The sequence below is a fragment of the Dermochelys coriacea genome, chromosome 5 (assembly GCF_009764565.3).
Source record: "Dermochelys coriacea isolate rDerCor1 chromosome 5, rDerCor1.pri.v4, whole genome shotgun sequence".
In the NCBI taxonomy this organism is placed as follows: domain Eukaryota; kingdom Metazoa; phylum Chordata; order Testudines; family Dermochelyidae; genus Dermochelys; species Dermochelys coriacea.
In genome coordinates, this window is record NC_050072.1 from 51,832,263 (window position 1) to 51,852,654 (window position 20,392).

Consider the following 20,392-nt stretch of genomic DNA (forward strand, 5'->3'; position numbering starts at 1 on the left):
ACACGTTTAAGTCTCAGGGCTTGGCTACACTTGCGAGTTAGAGCGCATTAAAGCAGCCCCGGGCGCCCTAGCTCACTACCCGTCCACACTAGCAAGGCACATAGAGCGCTCTGACTCCACGGCTAGAGCGCTCCTCGTACTCCACCTCGGCAAGAAGATTAACGCTTGTTGCATACTGGCTGAAATGCCCAAGCGTCAGTGTGAAAGAGGTGTTGCATTACTGCGCTCTGACCAGCCTCCGGAAACGTCCCATAATCCCCTTAAGTCAAGTAGCCACTCTTCTCATTGTTTTGAGCTCGCTGTAGGAATGCGGATATGCCTTTTGAAAGCTCCGTTTCTGACGGCCGGCTGCTTATCTGCTCTGAGACAAAGCAACCATTACTGTGGAATGCTGTGTGAGAAAGAGAGAGAGGGGCAGGGGGAGGTGGGGTATACTGCTGTCTGAACTTACAAGACAGCATGCTGACACGCTCTCACCCCCCCAAACCCCACTCTCTCTCCCCCCACATACACACTCCCTGTCACACTCCATCCCACCCCTCCCATTTGAAAAGCATATTGCAGCCACTTGCATGCTGGGATAGCTACCACTCTCTGCGGCCACTGCAAGAGCTGCTAATGTGGCCACGCCAGTGCGCTTGTAGCTGTCAGTGTGGACAGACTGCAGCACTTTCCTTACTGTGCTCTACAAAGGCTAGTTTAACTCAAAGCACTCTACATTTGCAAGTGTAGCCATGCCCTCACTTTGAGGGCTTACATGCTGCTGAGGACATTATACAGGCCCTCCATACTGAAGTGAATTTCTCCCACCAGCTGAACAGACCTTTTTAAAAAAAATTCACATTTCAAACAAAAACTAAAAAACAGAATGTTGCATTTTGGCCTTAATTTGACGTTGCACAAGAAACAAATACAAAAAACAATCTTTTTGCCAAGCACATTTTTAGCATCAAATCTCTCAGAAAGAAATTTAAAGTTATTCCTTATTTAATGGTTTTGAGGTGTTAAAAATTTTTACAGTTAAGAAACTATAAAAATAACTGGGGGGAAATTACCATAGTTAAAAGCATCCTTGAAGTCTTCTTTCCTAAAGTCTAGAGATATTGGATTGGTCCATTCTTGCACCTGAACATGAAGTTCCTTAGCTAATATTTGTATAGTTACAGACTTTCCACAACCGGGGGGTCCAGTTAACACTAAAACAGAGCCACCCTATAACAAAAAGAGGACTATAAGCCAAGACTCAAATGTGACAGAGGAGAAATGCTGGGTTAAAGTTTCTGTTCTTTTTGAAGTATTGTATCACTGCTTTATTAAAAACCTGATTTTTAAAATGGGAAAATATGTTAGTTTTATACACACTGCATGCAATATTTAAGCCTCAATTCTACACTGAGATCCACTCTCAAAGTCAAAAGGACTCCGCATGGGTACACCAGGGATGCTAAAGGATCCCAATGCAGCGCCTAAGTGGATCTGGCCACCTGAGTAAAGGTTCTAACACGAATGACAAAAAACCCAACCCAACACACCAATTTTAAATTGTTTTATCTTATGTAGGCGAAGTATAGAATTAAAGTTAATTTAAGTTTGGTTAAGGAAATGTGTGTATTGTAAAGAAAGACTCTGACTAGCAAGTAGAAGGAATGACTTGAAAATAAAGAAGCGATAAAGCCAGAAGGAATAAAATAGGGAGGACATCTCTGGTTCAACAAATAACTAATGAGCTAAGGGGAAATTTCTAAAAAGAAGGCCTCTGACCGCCAAGGGTGACTACAGATGATTTTAAATCACAGAAAGAGAATGCGTCTTAAAATGAGCCAACACGGCCCTTACCCAACTCTCACACCAGTGTTAAAGCCCACGTAATCCCAGGTGCAATAGAAAAACGGTTTCACACCCAGAAGATGGGGAGGAAAGTCCTTGAGGAAAAAAGGAGATTGTATATCTTATCCGGATTAATACTGGAAATAAGGGTGAACCATCTCCAAGTGATTTTTAACTGAAGTCAGTAATTGGAAATGACATCACTCGTTTGTTAGAGAGTATAAAAAGTAAATTCGGAAAGAGTTCATTGCTAATACCTGCTTCCCCATATTGGAGCCAACCAATATGGGTCTAAACACCGCTGGGTTTAGCCCATTTGTAAATATCTTCATCAAATGCATATAAATGTTTTGTTACTGTTTAGATGTAGTGAGCTTTATTATTAAGGCTTTTAGGCATGTTTAAAGTAACTGCATAAAGTAACATTTGGCCTTTGGATTTAATAAAGGAATTTATTGTTAAATTGGTGTTTGGTGATTTCCCATATTAATAAATAATTCCAATACCTTACATTTTAGATAAATTCAAAGTAGACTGAGTTTTAACACTTTGCTGTAACAAGTTGACTAGGTGCTTTAGAAGGGATTTTATTTTGCCTTCATCTAAAGCAGTGGTCTCCAAAGTTTTTGGATCGCGCACCCCCACGGTGCTGCCGAAGAAAGGAGAGGGTAAGACTTACCGCAGGCATGCCACCGAAGAAAGGAGGAGGAAAGACCTGCCGCAAGCGTGCCGAGCTGCCGCTGAAGAAAAAAATATGGCTGAGTGCCACCCGGCAGCACGCCTCCTGCCGCGCACCCCGTGGGATCCTCTGGCGCACCCCCTGGGGTGCGCGCACCCCACTTTAGAGACCACTGATCTAAAGTATTTATAACTGGAAAAGGCAGATTACCAGACTAGTTGAACCATTGGTCTGGTCTGATATGACAAGTTTTATAGTCCTATTTTCAGTGTTAAAAATATTTTTGTCAAGTTAATGTTCTAATAATATATTGGTACAGCACTAATCTAGTGAACTGGAGACTCAGGCACTCAGTTTCCACCTTGTGAAGACTATCAGTAAGTATTTGTATGCATGTGCCTATTATCTCTCAATGATCTGATTCACACTTTGTATATTCACCACGCTACATAATTAATGGACAGAGGAGAAATGAACAATTTATCATAAATATAGTCTATGTATTTTTCGCTGGATTGTGATGGTAAGAAAGGAGGTGTGGACTTGCCATTTTAAAACACTGAGCAAAATGGCCCAGTTACGGAATCTGAAAGTTCATATGCCTTGTAGCACGTCACCATAGATAAAATGTGAAATAATTCTGAAAAATAAAAATGATCTACATTATAACACCCATTGTTTGCAATACTATTTTGCTAATAAGAGATACAATTTGAGACCCCCACAATAGGATGCTGCACACCAGTCCTGCTTTAAAATTTTAAATTTATTAAAATTAAAATTTATTTAATCTTTTTGTTACTGACCTTGGCACAAAAAGTGGGAGTGTGCTAATAAAGTTTGCAGATGATACAAAGCTGGGAGGTATTGCCAATTCGGAGAAGGATCGGGATATTATACAGGAGGATCTGGATGACCTTGTAAACTGGAGTAATAGTAAGAGGATGAAATTTAATAGTGAGAAGTGTAAGGTTATGCATTTAGGGATTAATAACAAGAATTTTAGTTATAAGCTGGGGACGCATCAATTAGAAGTAACGGAAGAGGAGAAGGACCTTGGAGTATTGGTTGATCATAGGATGACTATGAGCTGCCAATGTGATATGGCTGTGAAAAAAGCTAATGTGGTTTTGGGATGCATCAGGAGAGGCATTTCCAGTAGGGATAAGGAGGTTTTAGTACCGTTATACAAGGCACTGGTGAGACCTCACCTAGAATACTGTGTGCAGTTCTGGTCTCCCATGTTTAAAAAGGATGAATTCAAACTGGAGCAGGTACAGAGAAGGGCTACTAGGATGATCCGAGGAATGGAAAACTTGTCTTATGAAAGGAGACTTAAGGAGCTTGGCTTGTTTAGCCTAACTAAAGAAGGTTGAGGGGAGATATGATTGCTCTCTATAAATATATCAGAGGGATAAATATAGGAGAGGGAGAGGAATTATTAAGCTCAGCACCAATGTGGACACAAGAACAAATGGGTATAAACTGGCCACCAGGAAGTTTAGACTTGAAATCAGACGAAGGTTTTAACCATCAGAGGAGTGAAGTTTTGGAATAACCTTCCAAGGGAAGCAGTGGGGGCAAAAGATCTATCTGGTTTTAAGATTCTACTCGATAAGTTTATGGAGGAGATGGTATGATGGGATAATGGGATTTTGGTAAGTAACTGATCTTTAAATATTCAGGGTAAATAGGCCAAATCCCCTGAGATGGGATATTAGATGGATGGGATCTGAGTTACTATAGAAAATTCTATCCTGGGTATCTGGCTGGTGAATCTTGCCCATATGCTCAGGGTTTAGCTGATTGCCATATTTGGGGTCGGGAAGGAATTTTCCTCCAGGGCAGATTGGAGAGGCCCTGGAGGTTTTTCGCCTTCCTCTGTAGCATGGGGCATGGTTGACTGGAGGGAGGCTTCTCTGCTCCTTGAAGTTTTGAACCATGATTTGAGGACTTCAATAGCTCAGACATGGGTGAGGTTTTTCATAGGAGTGGTGGGTGACATTCTGTGGCCTGCGCTGTGCAGGAGGTCGGACTAGATGATCAGAGTGGTCCCTTCTGACCTTAGTATCTATGAATCTATGAAAATGGGCCTTCACAGAAAAATCTTAAAAATGAGATAGAAAATGACCTAGTAGAGGCCCAGTCCTCCATTCCATGAACTACCAAAACTCCCTTTTGGCTTCAATGGGGATGTTGGGTGTACAAGGAAAACAGGATAGGGCCTTTTTCAGGTTCTCTAGAGACCTTGACCATGTCAAATTGTTCCCCTGCTGTATCTGTGTCTAGAACTTCATCCAGTTTAGTATTAAACATTTCATTTTGAGATTTCCTCTAAGGAATTGATAGAACATTTATAGTTTGGTTCTTTTCTGAAAAATGATCAGAAACATCATCCAGGGTTACATGTTGTGTCTCAATGATTCTTCATCAGTGTTCTCAGTTTATGAAGAAAAGCCATCTTTTTACAAGTACCAGTTCTACAAAATCAATCTGCCATTATATAATTCAAGCTTAGTTCCTGCACACTAACATATCGTCAACAGAAGTTCTGCAGAATAAATTAGGATTTCAATGACACCTGTGCAACCCCATTACCTTTAATGGGATTGCACAGGTGTAAACTGACCAGAAGTTAGTAAATAATTCTGTTGAAGGAGAAATAGAATCCAGTTCTTATTTCTCCTACAGATACAGATTCTGAAGGGATATAAGAATAAGTAAGTTTGAAAAATAAAGCTCTCGCCTACACTGTTAGAATAATTTTATATGATATTAAAATGTCAACAGTCCTTTCAATATTAAAATAGAATGCGAACTACCTTGTGCATTATATTAAACTCCCAAGATATCCAGTTTTCTACAAGACAAGCATTTCTGAGTATCTGTACACAGCAGTTTAAAATAGAAGTTATATTTTCAAATGTGTGTCATTGTTTATGGTGTAATGCTCGTCTCACAATGAGTTCCTTTAGATTGCAGTGGTCTGTCACATGGGTCCATTTTTTCTTTAAAATGTATAAACAAAGTGTCTCCCAAACAAAATACAGAGGCTCTCTCTTACTTCAAACCCCATTAAGCCAATTTTGGATTTGTCTTCAGCTGTGCATTAAGAAACATCCTGTTTATTCAAATAAATCCCATGAATCCCACATAATTCATTCTATTTCAGTGACGTAGAGTCTATATAACTATAAAAGGTCTGTAGTGTTATTTGTATGATTACTTGCAAGTTTAACTTCTTACAACTTAATTAAATAAAATAAATTTAAAAAAGAAAATTTATGGACTACCTGCTTTGGCTGCCTTTGAAATATTTGAGCTTTTAACCAGCTCTCAACTTCTTCAATCTTCTTCTTATGTACAGCAAGTTCATTCTAGAATGATGAGAGAGGATATAAGAAATACATATAAGCTCTGATTTATGACTTTTACTGATACAGTTCAAGAATAGTACTTATGTTTGTAAAAATGCCAAACACAGTGCTTACATATGAGAATGACCTAGCCACCCTTAACATAATTTAAATACATCCTGAGCACAGCAATTAAAAGTAACCGATCACCAATCCCCTCCTTTAACTCCGATTCCCCACCAATTTTCCAAATGCCAAGAATCAAAGATGAGCCCTGAAACAATCCCTGAAGTACAGTTGTTTATTATTTACATACATACCAACAAAGACATTTCAGAGGTGGATTATTTTAAAAGCATAAGAATGTTAATTTACTACTCCACAGTAGTTCATACCACAAGGTTCCTCATTTTGAGAGTAATAGTTAATACACACACTAAACATATTTGAAATGCATCAGTAAAAATGCAAGTTCTGTGGATAAATAGCTGTGAAAATCTGAGTTTGTTCACGGTCTTCTCTACAGATAGTTGGCACAGTAAACTAATCATTCAGATTTTACACTGATGCAAGACAATCTAACATTTAGAAGCTGCACTCTGGGTAGGACTAGTTTGCAGAAATAGAACAATTCATAAGTTACCCAAAAATGATTTTATGTCCCTTACCACATCTAACACTTAGAATACTTCTCATACCTGTGTTCTTGGTTTGTATTTATCCACCCATGGTTCATTTTGAGACTGGCTTTGATTTTGTTTAGAGTGATCACAAATTGAAGATGAGTTTCCCTTGATTCTGGCCAGAACCTTATTCTTGCTACTTTCTGGCACAGAGGAATGATCTTTTCTCTTCTGATGCTGATTAGCCTCCCCAGATGACTTCACAAGAAGGGTACTAGATGAAGTATTTGTATTCCCGAAGAAATCATCAAATGAAGATGCCACCCAACCTGTTACCTGACAAAACAAAAATTTATGAAGGTTAATGTCAGACAGTTTTTCACTTTTTTTTTTTTTGCTCTATATTCAGCTGCAGTTGACTCTGAATAACTTGGCATTATCTATCAAATATATAAATTTACATCTTGAACATTTTCAGTAACAACCAATCATTTTCCCTTATGAAAATATAATAAAATGCCATATTTGAAGAGTGAGCTTGAATGCTTGTCTCTTTCACTAACAGAAGTTATTCCAAAAGATATTATCTCATTCAACTTGTCCCTTTAATATTTGAAAAGAAGCTCTTGGAAGTCCTTAGTAGGTACTGATAATTATAAACAAATGTTCGCTTGCTCACCCCTAACTTAAGTTCTACAGTGAAAGCCTCTTATGCACCACAAGAAGCTTGACCTAAATTCCGTGGCAAGGACATTGTATCATAGCACTCTTGTGGAGCACATGGGAAATTCTGGAGCAGCTTCCTTTATTAAGTAAAAAGCCAAGGTTTAGAATTAGTTAAATATGAAACAACAAAGAATGCAATAGCCTCTTCAGTATTTTTATATTATTCAATGTATTTAACATTGCCTCTATATTCTGAATGTTTGATATGCTGCATATTTTTGTATTTACAATGCACAAATTTAAGAGTGTGTGGGTGGGGGTGAGGGCAGGGGAAACAGAAGGTTTTGGCAGCTAAGTAGAAAACAGTTGGGCTTTGATAAACGGAGAGATATGGAAACTAATTTTGGATTGTGGGTCAAGCACATTTACCAAAAGTTTCTCCTACAGTGATGATCAGTAATGAAATAGCTAACAAAGCTAATATTAAAATGTTTATCTTTAGGTTTAGATTGAATAGCCCATTGACACAGGTGGGGAAGTTTACATAACTCAGAGCTCTTTTTCCAACTGTATGTACACTCAATGACAACACTGCACAGTTTACATTCTGTCCACATTTTCAAGGTTATCTTCACAACCACTGGGCTAGAACAATTTTTTAAAATGAAAATTTAGATTCTAAAGAACAAATCTGTGGAATCCATCACATGTTCTATGGCTGTACAATACACAGAGCCCAGCCTGAAAGAACCCAATAAGAATTTATTAAATCATTTTTTTTCCCCAGCAAGAGGGATTGTGCATACTCAGTACTCTGCACACTTTTTACAAAACCAACGCATATTTGCAGAGGGCTTAAAAATGTTCCACTGAGTGAAAGGGGTACCATCAACCGGAAAAAGAAAATCAGACTTGACTTTATTTTAAGCTTCAAGTAGTTTTTAATCGCACAAGTAACATCTAAGATTATCAGAACTGATTTTTTTTCCCCAGATAAATTTGTGCACTTGACAGCATTGTGTGAATTAATAGTCAGTAATCTCTTTGATTCATGTGGTTTTTTCACTGTGCATCAGTGAGAGGAAAAAACCTTTTTGTATAGGAAAATGTGACTGGATAACAAATACTGGCACAGAGATTAAGGAGCACTTGCAGTACTTTAAAATTAATTATTATTAGTAGCAGTAGTAGTATTTTTTAAAGCTAGCTTTCAAATTGGTTTCCTTTAAATGGCTCACTTTAAGCCACAATGATGGCCAAAGCAATATTCAGGTATAAGAAAGATGATACAAAGCAATCGGTACTTAAATTGACCTCAGATTTAACACAAGCTGTCTTTTAGTATGAAAAACAAATTAAACCATTCCAAGAGAACACTGAAATTACACTCAGCATAAAAACAAGGAATATAGTGCAAATAATCTTTTTCCTTTTTTGCCTTCATTTAAGTTTCTAATTAATATATAGGGGTAGAAATGGCTTGTTGCTATATCATAAAATTATATTTAATTACAGGTTTCAGAGTAGCAGCCATGTTAGTTTGTATTCGCAAAAAGACAAGGAGTACTTGTGGCACCTTAGAGACTAACAAATTTATTTGAGCATAAGCTTTCGTGAGCTACAGCTCACTTCATCGGTAGCTCACGAAAGCTTATGCTCAAATAAATTTGTTAGTCTCTAAGGTGCCACAAGTACTCCTGTTCTTTTTATTTAATTACAAAGACTTGTATCAAGATGTGCTTGTGCTGTAGCAAGATTAAAACTCCAATTTACATACATAATCAAAACAATTTATTTTAAAAAATATTTTTAATTATCAATCACCTACTTTAGTTGGCACTATCTTTCTTCTAGAAGAATTTTTTGACATCATCAACCTTTATCATTCCCATCCGCAGTGTATGACCACGTTAAAGAAAGTGACCTGAAACTGAAAAGTGGTGGAACAAACCTTAAGAATAATCCTTTCTTTCTTGAGAAAAATAATCTAAACTATTTATAGCCATTAAAGATTAACTAGTCTAGAAACTATGTGAATTTCTAAGTGATATTTAAATAAATGTATATGCAAATACAAGGTTAAAAATACATCCTATCTGCTCTACAAAGGAGACGGGGTGGGGCAGAGCGTTTACAACCCAGCTGTAGTGTGGGCGGGCCTGGGTTGCATCCCTGTAACTGGGTTATACCCTACCTTGCCCAAGGGCAGTGACCCGGTTACAGAAGCACTCAGCGTAAAGCTTTCCCTGGCCCTGACTGTAACAGTGTCCGAGCACAGTCAGGCTGTCGATACCAGCTCCCCTAACTCGCTTGTCGCTGTAGCGTACACGGGCCCACCCGTGGTTAATCAGGGCCCCCCCCCCTGCACTAGGCGAGGGGCCCAGGCCCGGTAAACTCAGAGCCCCCTCCCCGCTGCTGTCACGGTCCCAGGCGGGCGCTGGGGCGGGCGAGCTGACAGAGTTGTTTCTCTCCCCCTGTAGTCCGGTCCTGCCGCAGGGCTCGGGCGGAGATCGAGCTCCCCCTCCCGGGGCCCGGCACCAGCGACCGCGGGACCCTGCCGCACAAACACCTGGGCACAGCGCGCTTCAGCCGCCGGACCACCCGCTTCCGGCGAGGGGGAGGGGGAGGCACTGAGGCCTCTCCTTAGCGGAGAAGAGCGACGCAGGGAAAACCGACCCAGCCTTCTACTACCGCAGGGACCTCCCAGGCGCCGCGGCACTTAGCTGCCCGCACAGCGCCTGCCCCGCACCCCTGCCAAAGGGAGCCAAACAAACAAACCAAGCGGTGGTGGCGCAGCTGCTGACGACCTTAGGGTGCGCCGAGCCAGGAGGCCGGGGAAGGCCCCGGGAAGCTGCTCACGTGTCTCCTAGGTGACTAGTCTGCTGCTTTCATCCTAGCAGCCGGCGAGACGCCAGACATGCGGCGGCCCAACATCCTGCTCACGGGTAAGAAACCGTCAGAGCCGAGCCCCTGTCGCCGGAGCAGCGATATGGGATCCCGGGGCAGCGCGGGCTCGCCCCGCTCCGGCCCCGGGCTGGCTGAGCCGCGGGTCCTCACGTTGCACATGGTGGCTGAGCGAAGAGGGGTTCGCTACTGGCCTGAGCGACCAATACCAGATCCATAGAGAAGCTGCAGCCGAGTCTGCAAATGTTCGTTTCCTTTGTCCCTGCCCGTGGGGATCTGGGAGCGGTCCTGAAACTAGGGAACTGCTTTGGGTTAAGTGGCTTAACGATTGCAAAGGCTAGTGATCCCATTACATGTTTCATTAGTTTTGTTGGATCCATTATCAGCTTTTGATACGTCACGGTCCGATCGAGGAATTTTTCCCATCAGTTCTTTGCCGAGAATGGCAGTGATGCATTCGCACAAGTAGTCTGACAACTGGCTTTCAAATTCAGGATTTTGGCAGAGTGTTGCTAGGACTTTGCTTTACTATGACCATATGATGATACCAGAGTCAGTTTGGGGTCAGTTTTAAATTGAATAGTATAGCGCAGATTTCACTTTTATTTGTTGATGCCATTCAGATCTGTATTTTCTTGCCAAACTTTCTTCTCCCCCTTCTCCTCTGTTGTTCTGTGGGGGTGGGGTTTAGTGGTAGTTATTTTGTTGTGGGGTTTTTGGGTACACTTTTCTGGCTGACCTATTTAAAGAGACATTTGTGGCCTTTAAGATCTGCACAGCTGAGTTGGTTCCTTTAAATCTAAACTTTATTTTTTTAAACATTTTAACATAATTGTGTTTTTGCTTATCAGTGAGTTTATGGTTGTGATGTACTATAATGTATTTATTTGCTAAAGTACTTACGTTAGGTATGATACAAATACATTATATGAACGGCATTGATTTAAATAATGTATCACTTTATATAATTTGTTTCATAGGTACTCCTGGTGTAGGGAAGACGACACTGGGCAAAGAGCTTGCAGGAAGAGTAGGGGCAACATATGTTAATGTGGGTGATCTGGCAAAAGATGGTAGGTTGTATAACAATGTATACTCCATTGGAGTACTTAGAATATATTTCCTTTGTATAAGACAGACATGCAAACAATAGGTAAATATTAAATGTACATTATCGCTGCTTAATCAAAATTATAAATTTTTTTGGGTGGGTTGATGGGCGTGATACACTTAGGAGAGTTTGTAATAATTTCTTTTGAGATAAATACTAGACTTATGTTCATGTAAATCCTGTTAAAATAATAAGTATTCTGTGTTAAATTAATCATCTAATAGGATGCCACCAGATTGATCATGTATCTATCCATCACACTGAGTGCATTTACAAAATACAATTCAGACTGATGTCCATTATACACATTTTTTCTTACACTTTGCCCTGTTTTCTTCCTTTCCTCAATCTCTCCAAATGTGACTTGATGGCTGTCATAAATATAAAGGGAAGGGTAACCACCTTTCTGTATACAGTGCTATAAAATCCCTCCTGGCCAGAGGAAAAATCCTTTCAGCTGTAAAGGGTTAAGAAGCTAAGGTAACCTCGCTGGCACCTGACCCAAAATGACCAATGAGGGGACAAGATACTTTCAAATCTGGAGTGGGGGACAAAGGGTTTTGTTAGTCTGCGTGATACCTTTGCCGATAACAGATCAAGGATGCAAGCCTTCCAACTCCTGTTAAGTTAGTAAGTAATCTAGCTAGAAAATGCGTTAGATTTTCTTTTGGTTTTTTGGCTTGTGAAATTTGCTGTGCTGGAGGGAATGTGTATTCCTGTTTTTGTGTCTTTTTCTAACTTAAGGTTTTGCCTAGAGGGATTCGCTATGTTTTGAATCTGATTACCCTGTAAAGTATTTACCATTCTGATTTTATAGAGATGATTCTTTTACCTTTTCTTTAAATAAAATTCTTCTTTTAAGAACCTGATTGATTTTTCATTGTTTTTAAGATCCAAGGGTTTGGGTCTGTGTTCACCTGTACCAATTGGTGAGGATATTATTATCAAGCCTTCCCCAGGAAAGGGGTTGTAGGGCTTAGGTGGGATATTTTTGGGGAAGATGTCTCCAAATGGTCTCTTTCCCTGCTCTTTGTTTAAATCGCTTGGTGGTGGCAGCGTACCAGGTTTTTAACCTAAGCTGATTCCCAAGGCAAGAAAGAAATCTGTGCCTTGGGGAAGTTTTAACCTAAGCTGGTAAGAATAAGCTTAGGGGGTCTTTCATGCAGGTCCCCAAATCTGTACCCAAGAGTTCAGAGTGGGGAAGGAACCTTGACAATGGCATTTTAGAACAAAATCCTACCTTAGTGCTGACAAGCCAGGCAAAGATAATAGGGATATTAGCAAATGACTTCTTTTTCAGCAGCCTCCCCTTCCTTTTTATTTATCTTCCTCACTAGTATAAAAGCAAGAGTGTGATTTAGTGCTCAGTGCTGTATTTACTTCTTCCATCTGAAGAACTACATTATAAGAAAATGTAAGGTTGCACAGTAAGGCACTCAGATCTGGAGATGCTAAGGTCAGAGTCTTGTGCATAACCTTAACTCTGCTCCCTTGAGCATAGGCATTACATTATAGTCTAATTATGTGATAAACTATTTCTCAAAAAAAAAGTTTTCTACAAACTCAGGGCTCTGTCTTGCAATCCTCATTCATGCAAACAGCCCCGCTGGACCCTTTCCTTCAAGTGGATCCATGTAGATACGGGTCTGCATGGGTGGCATGTGAATGGCCAGTTGAGGAAGGCTAGCCCCCCGCCCCTTACACACAAGGTCTCATCTCTTCTGCAACTGCTGGAATCCAGAGCTCCCACACTGTGGCCACTGGCCTTCACCCAGGCTAGCTCCCCCAGCCCCAGGAGCACCAGGTGGCACGGACCCACCCCAAGCCGAGGCCACTGCACAGGGGGAGGAAGCAGGGAGGGCATGGAGCGGAATGTGGGCAGGGCCACACCTGGCTGTTTGAGGAGACACAGCCTCCTTAGTCTATGATACCCACCACCCATGGGGGTCTGCTTGTATAGATTCGGATGCAAGATGGGGCCTTTGTAATCAGTGGGACTATTTGCATCAGTGAGGACTACTTAAGGGAGTGAGGGTTGCAGGAGGAAACCCTGAGACAACTGACAGATAAACACTTGGGAAAGTGTTAACTGCACCTTTTTAAAGGTTGAGCATGACCAGCTGCTCACTATACTTCCCACCCTTACACAATTGCACCTCATGTCCTCGTTTCCCTCAGCAGCTTTGCCATGTAGAGGCATAATTCAGTGCTAAGAGGCTTGTGGTATGAAAGATGTTTTAATAAAGTGTGGATAAAAATTGATATATTAAAAATTAATTGGATTTTTTATTTAAATTAAAACAGGATTTTTAAAAAATAAATTAAATTTAAATTTAAATTTTAAATTAAACTGTTTAAATTTGAAATTGACAACCTATGTAAAGGTCTATACTTATTATAATCTATTAGTCATTTAAATTAAATACTGGAAATAATATGAAGCAATACATATTTGCAGACCAGTTTTAAAGAAATGCCAGACCACTGAACTGATAGAAGTCTATGCCTATGCATCTAGAACCAGAATTCTCTGAAGTGCTAAACCAGCTTTTGACAGCTATAGCCTCTTCTGAGGTGCAGAGAAAATATTTTCTTCATTTCAGTTTATTCAACTAGTTCATTCAAAGTTAGGAAACCAACTGGAAGTTGAAAAAGGAGGAGCACTTGTTTTCCTCTTCCAATCTATGAATCAAATACTAGCTGCAACAGGATGATATTTACTAGTTCTAAAATCTTGAAGGACAAGGCGTCCAGAAATAATCAGTTTGATTCACTAACTGCAGAGAGTAATTCCTTTGTTTGATATATTAGTTAGTTTCAAGAGCAAAACATGTTTTGATAAACCTTTTTCTTATGTATCTTAAGGTACTTGATTTAATAAAAATTCTGTTTAATATTCAATTAAAAATGCATAAAATCTAAAGAGAGCCTGACATAAGTCACAAATAAAAAATTAATCATCTAGTAAATAAGAAATGCATCATTAACCATATTCTAACATCATAAAAACTGTAAAAATCAAGAATTTGGATAAATGTAAATTAAGCAATATAATTGCTTAAATACATCTGTATAGATGTAGTGCCCCCCTGGTTAGCAAAAGGAAGCAACAAATTTAGTGTAAAGGCCATTTTAGTTGTAAATCAGTATGTTAATTGGTACCAACCAAGAAGAATCAATTTTTTTCCTAAGGAAAGTAACTAAAAAGTTCAAATGCTAAATATGATTAAAATCAGTTATTTAAATCCAGTTTTCCTGTTTGCTGATTTAAATCAATCCACATGGCTTTAATGTTCAAGCTAATGCTTTTATCCATGGCATTTGTTTTATTGAAACAAATCTATACAATAGATTTTAAAGAATTTGAAAAATAAACATAATTTCTATTGCCTGTCAGTGTCAAATTAACATAAATGTGTTGTCAAATGACTACCATTATCTCACAAAATAACGTGGACTCTTTTTTTTTTTTTTTCTATAGGGGAATTATATGAAGGCTTTGATGAGGAATATGAATGCCCAATTTTGGATGAAGACCGAGTGAGTCCAACTTCAAAATCTACCATATTGAAAGTGGGGGGTGGGGTTAATTACGGTAAAAGCTGTGTTTCTGGTACTTTACCAACCGGAAATCTCTGTAAACCAGCTTTTCTGATCTTCATTGAAAGTCTGGTTTATAGTCCAGTTGGCGTGGGGCTGGCAGGCTTCCTATCTGGTTTTGCTTGGCTCCCCGGAAGCAGCGACATATCCCTGCTGCTCCTAGGCAGAGCAACAGCCACAAAGGGTTTGGAGTGCGGGAGGGGGTACTGGGCATGGGCTCTGGGAGTTGCAGTGGTGGGACCTGCTGGGGAAGGCAGCACGCAGAACCGCTTAGGAGCAGCAGAGACACATTGCTGCTCGTGAGGAGCCGCCCAAGGTGAGCGTGGCCTGGATCCAGCACCCCTGCCCCGAGCCCTCTCCTGCACCCAAACTCCCTCCCAGAGCCCAAGCCCCCCAACCTCCCCCACGCCCCAACCCTGAGCCCCCTCACATACCCAAACTCCTTCCGTCTTAGTTAGCCAGAATTTTTTACTTACTGGCACCCCTCACTCTCCCAATGTTGCCAGATAACAAAGCTTTTACTGTACAAAGAAGCTGCATCTAGTTTTCTTGTGCCTTTGTCTGACTTCTGTAGGTAATTGATGAACTAGAAGACAAAATGAATGAAGGTGGAGTTATTGTTGATTATCATGGCTGTGACTTCTTCCCAGAACGCTGGTTTCATATAGTATTTGTACTTCGCACTGAAAACTCATTTCTGTACGACAGACTTGAAAGCAGGTAAATCAGTGGAGTAAATGAAGGTGACTTGTCATGCGGATTCACAGGAGCCTTTCAAGAGTATAAATTCGGGTTTTGTATAAGATAAGGATATGAAGTCCTCTTTTTTTTATATATATATTTGCTTATCTAAGTGTTTTTTTGATATTGTGTTTAGAGGGTACAAAGGGAAAAAACTACAGGACAACATTCAATGTGAGATTTTTCAGACTATTTATGAAGAGGCAATGTCATCTTATAAGGAAGAAATTGTACACCAGTTGCCTAGTAACACACCAGAGGACCTGGAGCGGAATTTAGATCAGATTATACAGTGGATTGAGCAGTGGATGAAAGACAACAACTGAAATCTGAGGAAAAAGGAACATGTTGGACTTTTTTTTTTTTTTCAGGTTATTCTGGCTGTTCAATAAACAAAATTTGTAATTGTGGAATGGTAAATTTTAACCTTTTTTAGTCACTGAAATATAATTGAACAATGATAACTTTTCAATCTGAGGAAAAATTGAGGAATTATAATAATGATGGATCATACTGATGAATCTGACATGGTTAAATTAAAATAATCCCAACCACTGAAAGATGGATTTTGTACTGGGAGGAGCTGGGATTTATATTATAAAATGGTTATAGAGGGAGGTCAGGAGCGCACACAGGCTATTCTTACATTAGAGAAAGCTCCAGGCTGCAATGGAGTGTGTATATATTTGAAGGCTTATGTTCATGGTAGGTATGTGAAATGCATGACTTTTGTGAGCTGTTTTCAAATGCTAAAATATTTTAAAACAGCAGAAGCTTTTTCATAGCATAGAGGAGTATATCCTCAAATATTTCTCCAGAATATAAACCATTGCTCATTTTATGTTGATTATTTTATTCACTTTGGGTGAATTTTAAAGTTTTTGTGAATGGAAAGTTTAAAAAAGCAGCAGTATATCATTTTGTGGAAAGGGGAGTGTGAATTACTGTTTGAGGACAGATGTAATGACTACAGTGAAACCTGAGCTTGACTGCCTGTGGTCACCTGTCATAATGGCCAGTTAAATGTCAGTCCCTGCAAGAATTCCTCTTTATTAATTGTACTGCATTATGCATCCAGCTGTTATTACAACTACAATACTAGCAGGCTCTTTGCTCATTATAAGTTTCACTGTAACTGAGTGGCCTGTGTGCATGGAAATGATCTGATTGGACTCTGTTAACAAGGATCTGTGTGAAAGGATAGTGTTTAATTTGGATGGGTTTATCTTGTTTGTTCATGGTGGGTTGTGAGCCCTCTGAGCCAGATCCTGCAAGTTGCATTCCCACTGAACACAATGGGAGTGTTGCTTGAATAAGGAACACAGAATCTTACAGTGTAAGAAACTGCCAGAGTTGTTTAAACTTATCACCTGCTGGAAGAGGAAAAATGTTGTTCAGATTGATTTGAAGGACTATAATGCAAACAAGTTCTGTGTGTACTTCCATAAAGCAATTTTGTCATTTTTGTTTTTTTTTTTTTTTAAGTATTTTTGGTAAAATATTTTTCCAAACATGAAAATTAAAGTACATTAATATAAAAAGTGTTAATTGGTCTATTTTATTTGTATCAGATTTGTGGAATGTAACATCAAGAACTATATTCTCAGGAAAAGAGTGGCTTGGTACGGACATTGTTGGGCAAAAGTCAACATGGTTTCTGTAAAGGGAGATCATGTCTTACTAATCTATTAGAGTTCTCTAAGGAGGTCAACAAACGTGGACGAGGGGCATCCAGTGGACATAGTGTACTTAGATTTCCAGAAAGCCTTTGACAAGGTCCCTCCCCAAAGGCTCTTATGTTAATTAAGTTGTCATGGGATAAGAGGGAAGATCCTTTCAGTGGACTGAGAACTGGTAAAAGACAGGGAATAAAGGGTAGGAGTAAATAGTAAATTTTCAGAATGAACACCACTAGTTACCCCTCTCCCTCAACAGTCAGTCCTAGGACCAATCCTGTTCAACTTATTCATAAATGACCTGGAGAAAGGGGTAAGCAGCGAGGTGACAAAGTTTGCAGATGATACTAAACTGCTCAAGATAGTTAAGACCAAAGCAGACTGTGAAGTACTTCAAAAAAACTAAGTGATTGGGCAACAAAATGGCAAATGAATGTGGATAAATGTAAAGTAATGCATACTGGAAAAAATAACCCCAACTATACGTACAATATTATAGGGGCTAATGTAGCTACAACTAATCAAGAGAAAGATCTTGGAGTCAGCATGGATAGTTCTCTGAAGACGTCCGTGCAGTGGCAGTCAAAAAAGCAAATGGGTTGTTAGGAATCATTAAAAAAAGGGATAGAGAATAAGATGGAGAATATCTTATTGCCCTTATGTAAATCCATGGTACGCCCACATCTTGAATACTGCATACAGATGTGGTCCCCTCATCTCAAAAAAGATAAACTGGCATTAGAAAAGGTTCAGAAAAGGGCAACTAAAATGATTAGGGGTTTGGAATGGGTCCCATATGAGGAGAGATTAAAGAGGCTAGGACTTTTCAGCTTGGAAAAGAGGAGACTAAGGGGGGATATGATAGAGGTATATAAAATCATGAGTGGTGTGGTGAAAGGGAATAAGGAAAAGTTATTTACTTGTTCCCATAATATAAGAACTAGGGGTCACCAAATGAAATTAATAGGTAGCAGGTTTTCAACAAATAAAAGGAAGTTCTTCACTCAGCTCACAGTCAATCTGTAGAACTCCTTACCTGAGGAGGTTGTGAAGGCTAGGGCTATATACCAGGGTTTAAAAGAGAACTGGATAAATTCATGGAGGTTAAGTCCATTAATGGCTATTAGCCAGGATGGGTAAGGAATGGTGTCCCTAGCCTCTGTTTGTCAGAGGGTGGAGATGGATGGCAGGAGAGAGATCACTAGATCATTACCTGTTAGGTTCGCTCCCTCTGGGCCACTGTCGGTAGACAGGATACTGGGCTGGATGGACCTCTGGTCTGACCCAGTATGGCCATTCTCATGTTCTTATGACTTGTAACTTGTATCTCTCTACATCTATTTTAGCTTTTTATCTTCTATGACAAGGTCACTAACCATTAATAGCTCTTTGGATATTTTGAACTCTGTGGGATGCTCCATCAATGTCTCCCGTCCTGTAAGAATTGTCACAGGACAATGAGCCAATGGCTCCTCCAGGGTGGAATCCAGTCTCGGGAAGGAGTCAGCACCAGATGCATTAGAAGTTACAAGAAGCCATCGGTACAATAGTCAGTTATGGAATCCACGCTGCCGGGGGAACTTTTAACCCCCGTTTGGCTATGAGCTGAAGTATCAGCAATTGCATATACCCCATCTGTGTGTATAAAGCCCATCGCCTCTCCTGCGGCACAGGAGATAATAAATGCTAAGAGGGCAGCTGAATGCCAGGCTGGGCTCTGCTCATGCCCGCACTGCCACAGGCTCCTGGCTGCTTTCTGCCTGCGGGCTCGGCCTCGGCTGTGGCCGGGGGAGCATCACGTCCTAACCTCCCCCGGTGCTTTCTCTCTCCCGCCCTGCCCCACTCCTACCCTGGCTGAGGCCCCACATGGAAAGCTAGTAGCGCTGCCATGTATAGCCCCAACCGGGGAGCGGCCCTGCCTGAGGCCCTGCCCCCCCGAGGGCGGGACGGCGCTGCCGGTACTCGCAGGTGGGGGACGAGGAAGCACGGGTGGCTGCGGAGCGTAGAAACCCAGGTTGGTGGGCCGCGGGGGGGGGGTCACAGCCTCCCGGTGGCTGCTGCCGGGCCTGTCCCGACGGCTGGGGGCAGCTCCGCGGGGTTTCCCGCCGCCGGGCTCGGAGGGGCCCTCGCACCCTGCCTGGAAGGGGCAGCAGCGGCGCCGCCCGGGGCGCTTCCCCCCGGGCTGCGCTGGGAACGCAGAGTCTGCGAGGGGTGCGGCTGGGCTGCAAGCTTGGGCGCTCCAGGGTGGCTGAGGGGAAAGGTTGGGGAGCTGGGGGCAGGAGGAGGAAGGTCAGAGAGGCCTTGATGGGGGTGGGGCGCAGGCGGCTGGGTTTGGTAATAAAACAGGGTTTGCACAATATGAAGCAGCAATATGCAGTGGGTACTGGGGGTGGGGAGTGTACGCGCACAGGGTTTAGGTGCTGCCAGGCGCTCTGGGGTCAGGGCTGAGCAGTAGCCTAGGGGGATGTTGCAGAGCTTGAGTGCGGGGGACCGCGCTGCTCTGTACGCAGGTGTGATTTCTTGCCTCGCTTCTTAGGAGATATCACACATGTGCACAGGGGAGCGCAAAGGGTTTGATTTCTTGAGTGTTGGTTAATGGCATCGCGCACTTCCTGGAATTAGGTGCTTCATCGCTAGAGCCCCCTACTCTTTTCAGGTTTCAGAGTAGCAGCCGTGTTAGTCTGTAGCCACAAAAAGAAAAGGAGTACTTGTGGCACCTTAGCGACTAACAAATTTATTTGAGCATAAGCTTTCCTGAGCTACAGCTCACTTCATCGGATGCATCCAAGGAAGTGAGCTGTAGCTCACGAAAGCTTATGCTCAAATAAATTTGTTAGTCTCTAAGGTGCCACAAGTACTCCTTTTCTTTCTACTTTTTTCACTCCTGCACGTTGACCAGAATACCTTTTTGGCCCTGACTTCCAATATCTCACTGCTATTTAAAAGTATCCTGCAAAAAGAGAAACATTGGTCGTGTAATCCTTTTTATGGCGTTAGGATGTATAAAGAAGACGTGAAAAGGTTAACAGTTGTCTATATTTTTAAATTAGAAATTCAGAACCTATTTAGGCTGAAAGACTCTCTGTCTTTGTATCTAGCTGGATTTTTTTTTATACCTGTGGTTTCCCTCAGGTGCAGCAGAGGAAGCAGTAGTGTAGCCAAAGCTTAGGTAAGCTCACACATTAAAAATGGTCTCACTGTAAAAATAT

The 20,392-nt window shown here is 41.1% G+C and overlaps 3 protein-coding genes across 4 annotated transcripts in view; 2 read left to right on the forward strand and 1 right to left on the reverse strand.

Annotated features, from left to right (window-relative positions):
• The window catches only part of RAD17 (RAD17 checkpoint clamp loader component), a 35,886-nt gene extending 26,096 nt beyond the window's left edge, over nt 1–9,790 (reverse strand). Inside the window, 5 exon segments of the mRNA XM_038401313.2 lie at nt 1,056–1,212; nt 5,800–5,883; nt 6,561–6,821; nt 8,980–9,081; nt 9,346–9,790. Coding sequence (XP_038257241.1) covers nt 1,056–1,212; nt 5,800–5,883; nt 6,561–6,821; nt 8,980–9,024 — 547 coding nt within the window. The 5' untranslated portion in view covers nt 9,025–9,081; nt 9,346–9,790.
• An 11-nt stretch (nt 9,791–9,801) lies between these two features.
• Nucleotides 9,802–17,048, forward strand: AK6 (adenylate kinase 6). Its single transcript, XM_038401317.2, has 5 exons — nt 9,802–10,096; nt 11,036–11,128; nt 14,648–14,706; nt 15,341–15,486; nt 15,644–17,048. Exons 1-5 carry the CDS (start codon nt 10,069–10,071, stop codon nt 15,831–15,833), a joined length of 516 nt encoding a protein of 171 aa, XP_038257245.1. The 5' UTR covers nt 9,802–10,068; the 3' UTR covers nt 15,834–17,048.
• Nucleotides 17,049–18,863: 1,815 nt separating this feature from the next.
• CCDC125 (coiled-coil domain containing 125) overlaps nt 18,864–20,392 on the forward strand; it is a 37,880-nt gene continuing 36,351 nt past the window's right edge. The window contains exon 1 of one of the 2 annotated variants that reach the window (XM_043514946.1): nt 18,864–19,141. Coding sequence is in view for 1 of the 2 variants with exons in the window: in XM_038403078.2 (XP_038259006.1) it covers nt 19,072–19,197 (126 nt within the window). In the remaining variant the exon portion in view is untranslated. Of the gene's footprint in view, nt 19,198–20,392 lie in introns of both variants that reach the window. The other variant, XM_038403078.2, reaches the window with a different exon arrangement.

Coding starts and splice junctions, on each gene's coding strand:
- AK6 (XM_038401317.2), top strand. CDS start 10,069: ATGCGGCGGCCCAACATCCTGCTCACGG. Junction 11,129..14,647: donor GGGTGATCTGGCAAAAGATG/GTAGGTTGTATA, acceptor TTTTTTCTATAG/GGGAATTATATGAAGGCTTT. Junction 15,487..15,643: donor TACGACAGACTTGAAAGCAG/GTAAATCAGTGG, acceptor TATTGTGTTTAG/AGGGTACAAAGGGAAAAAAC.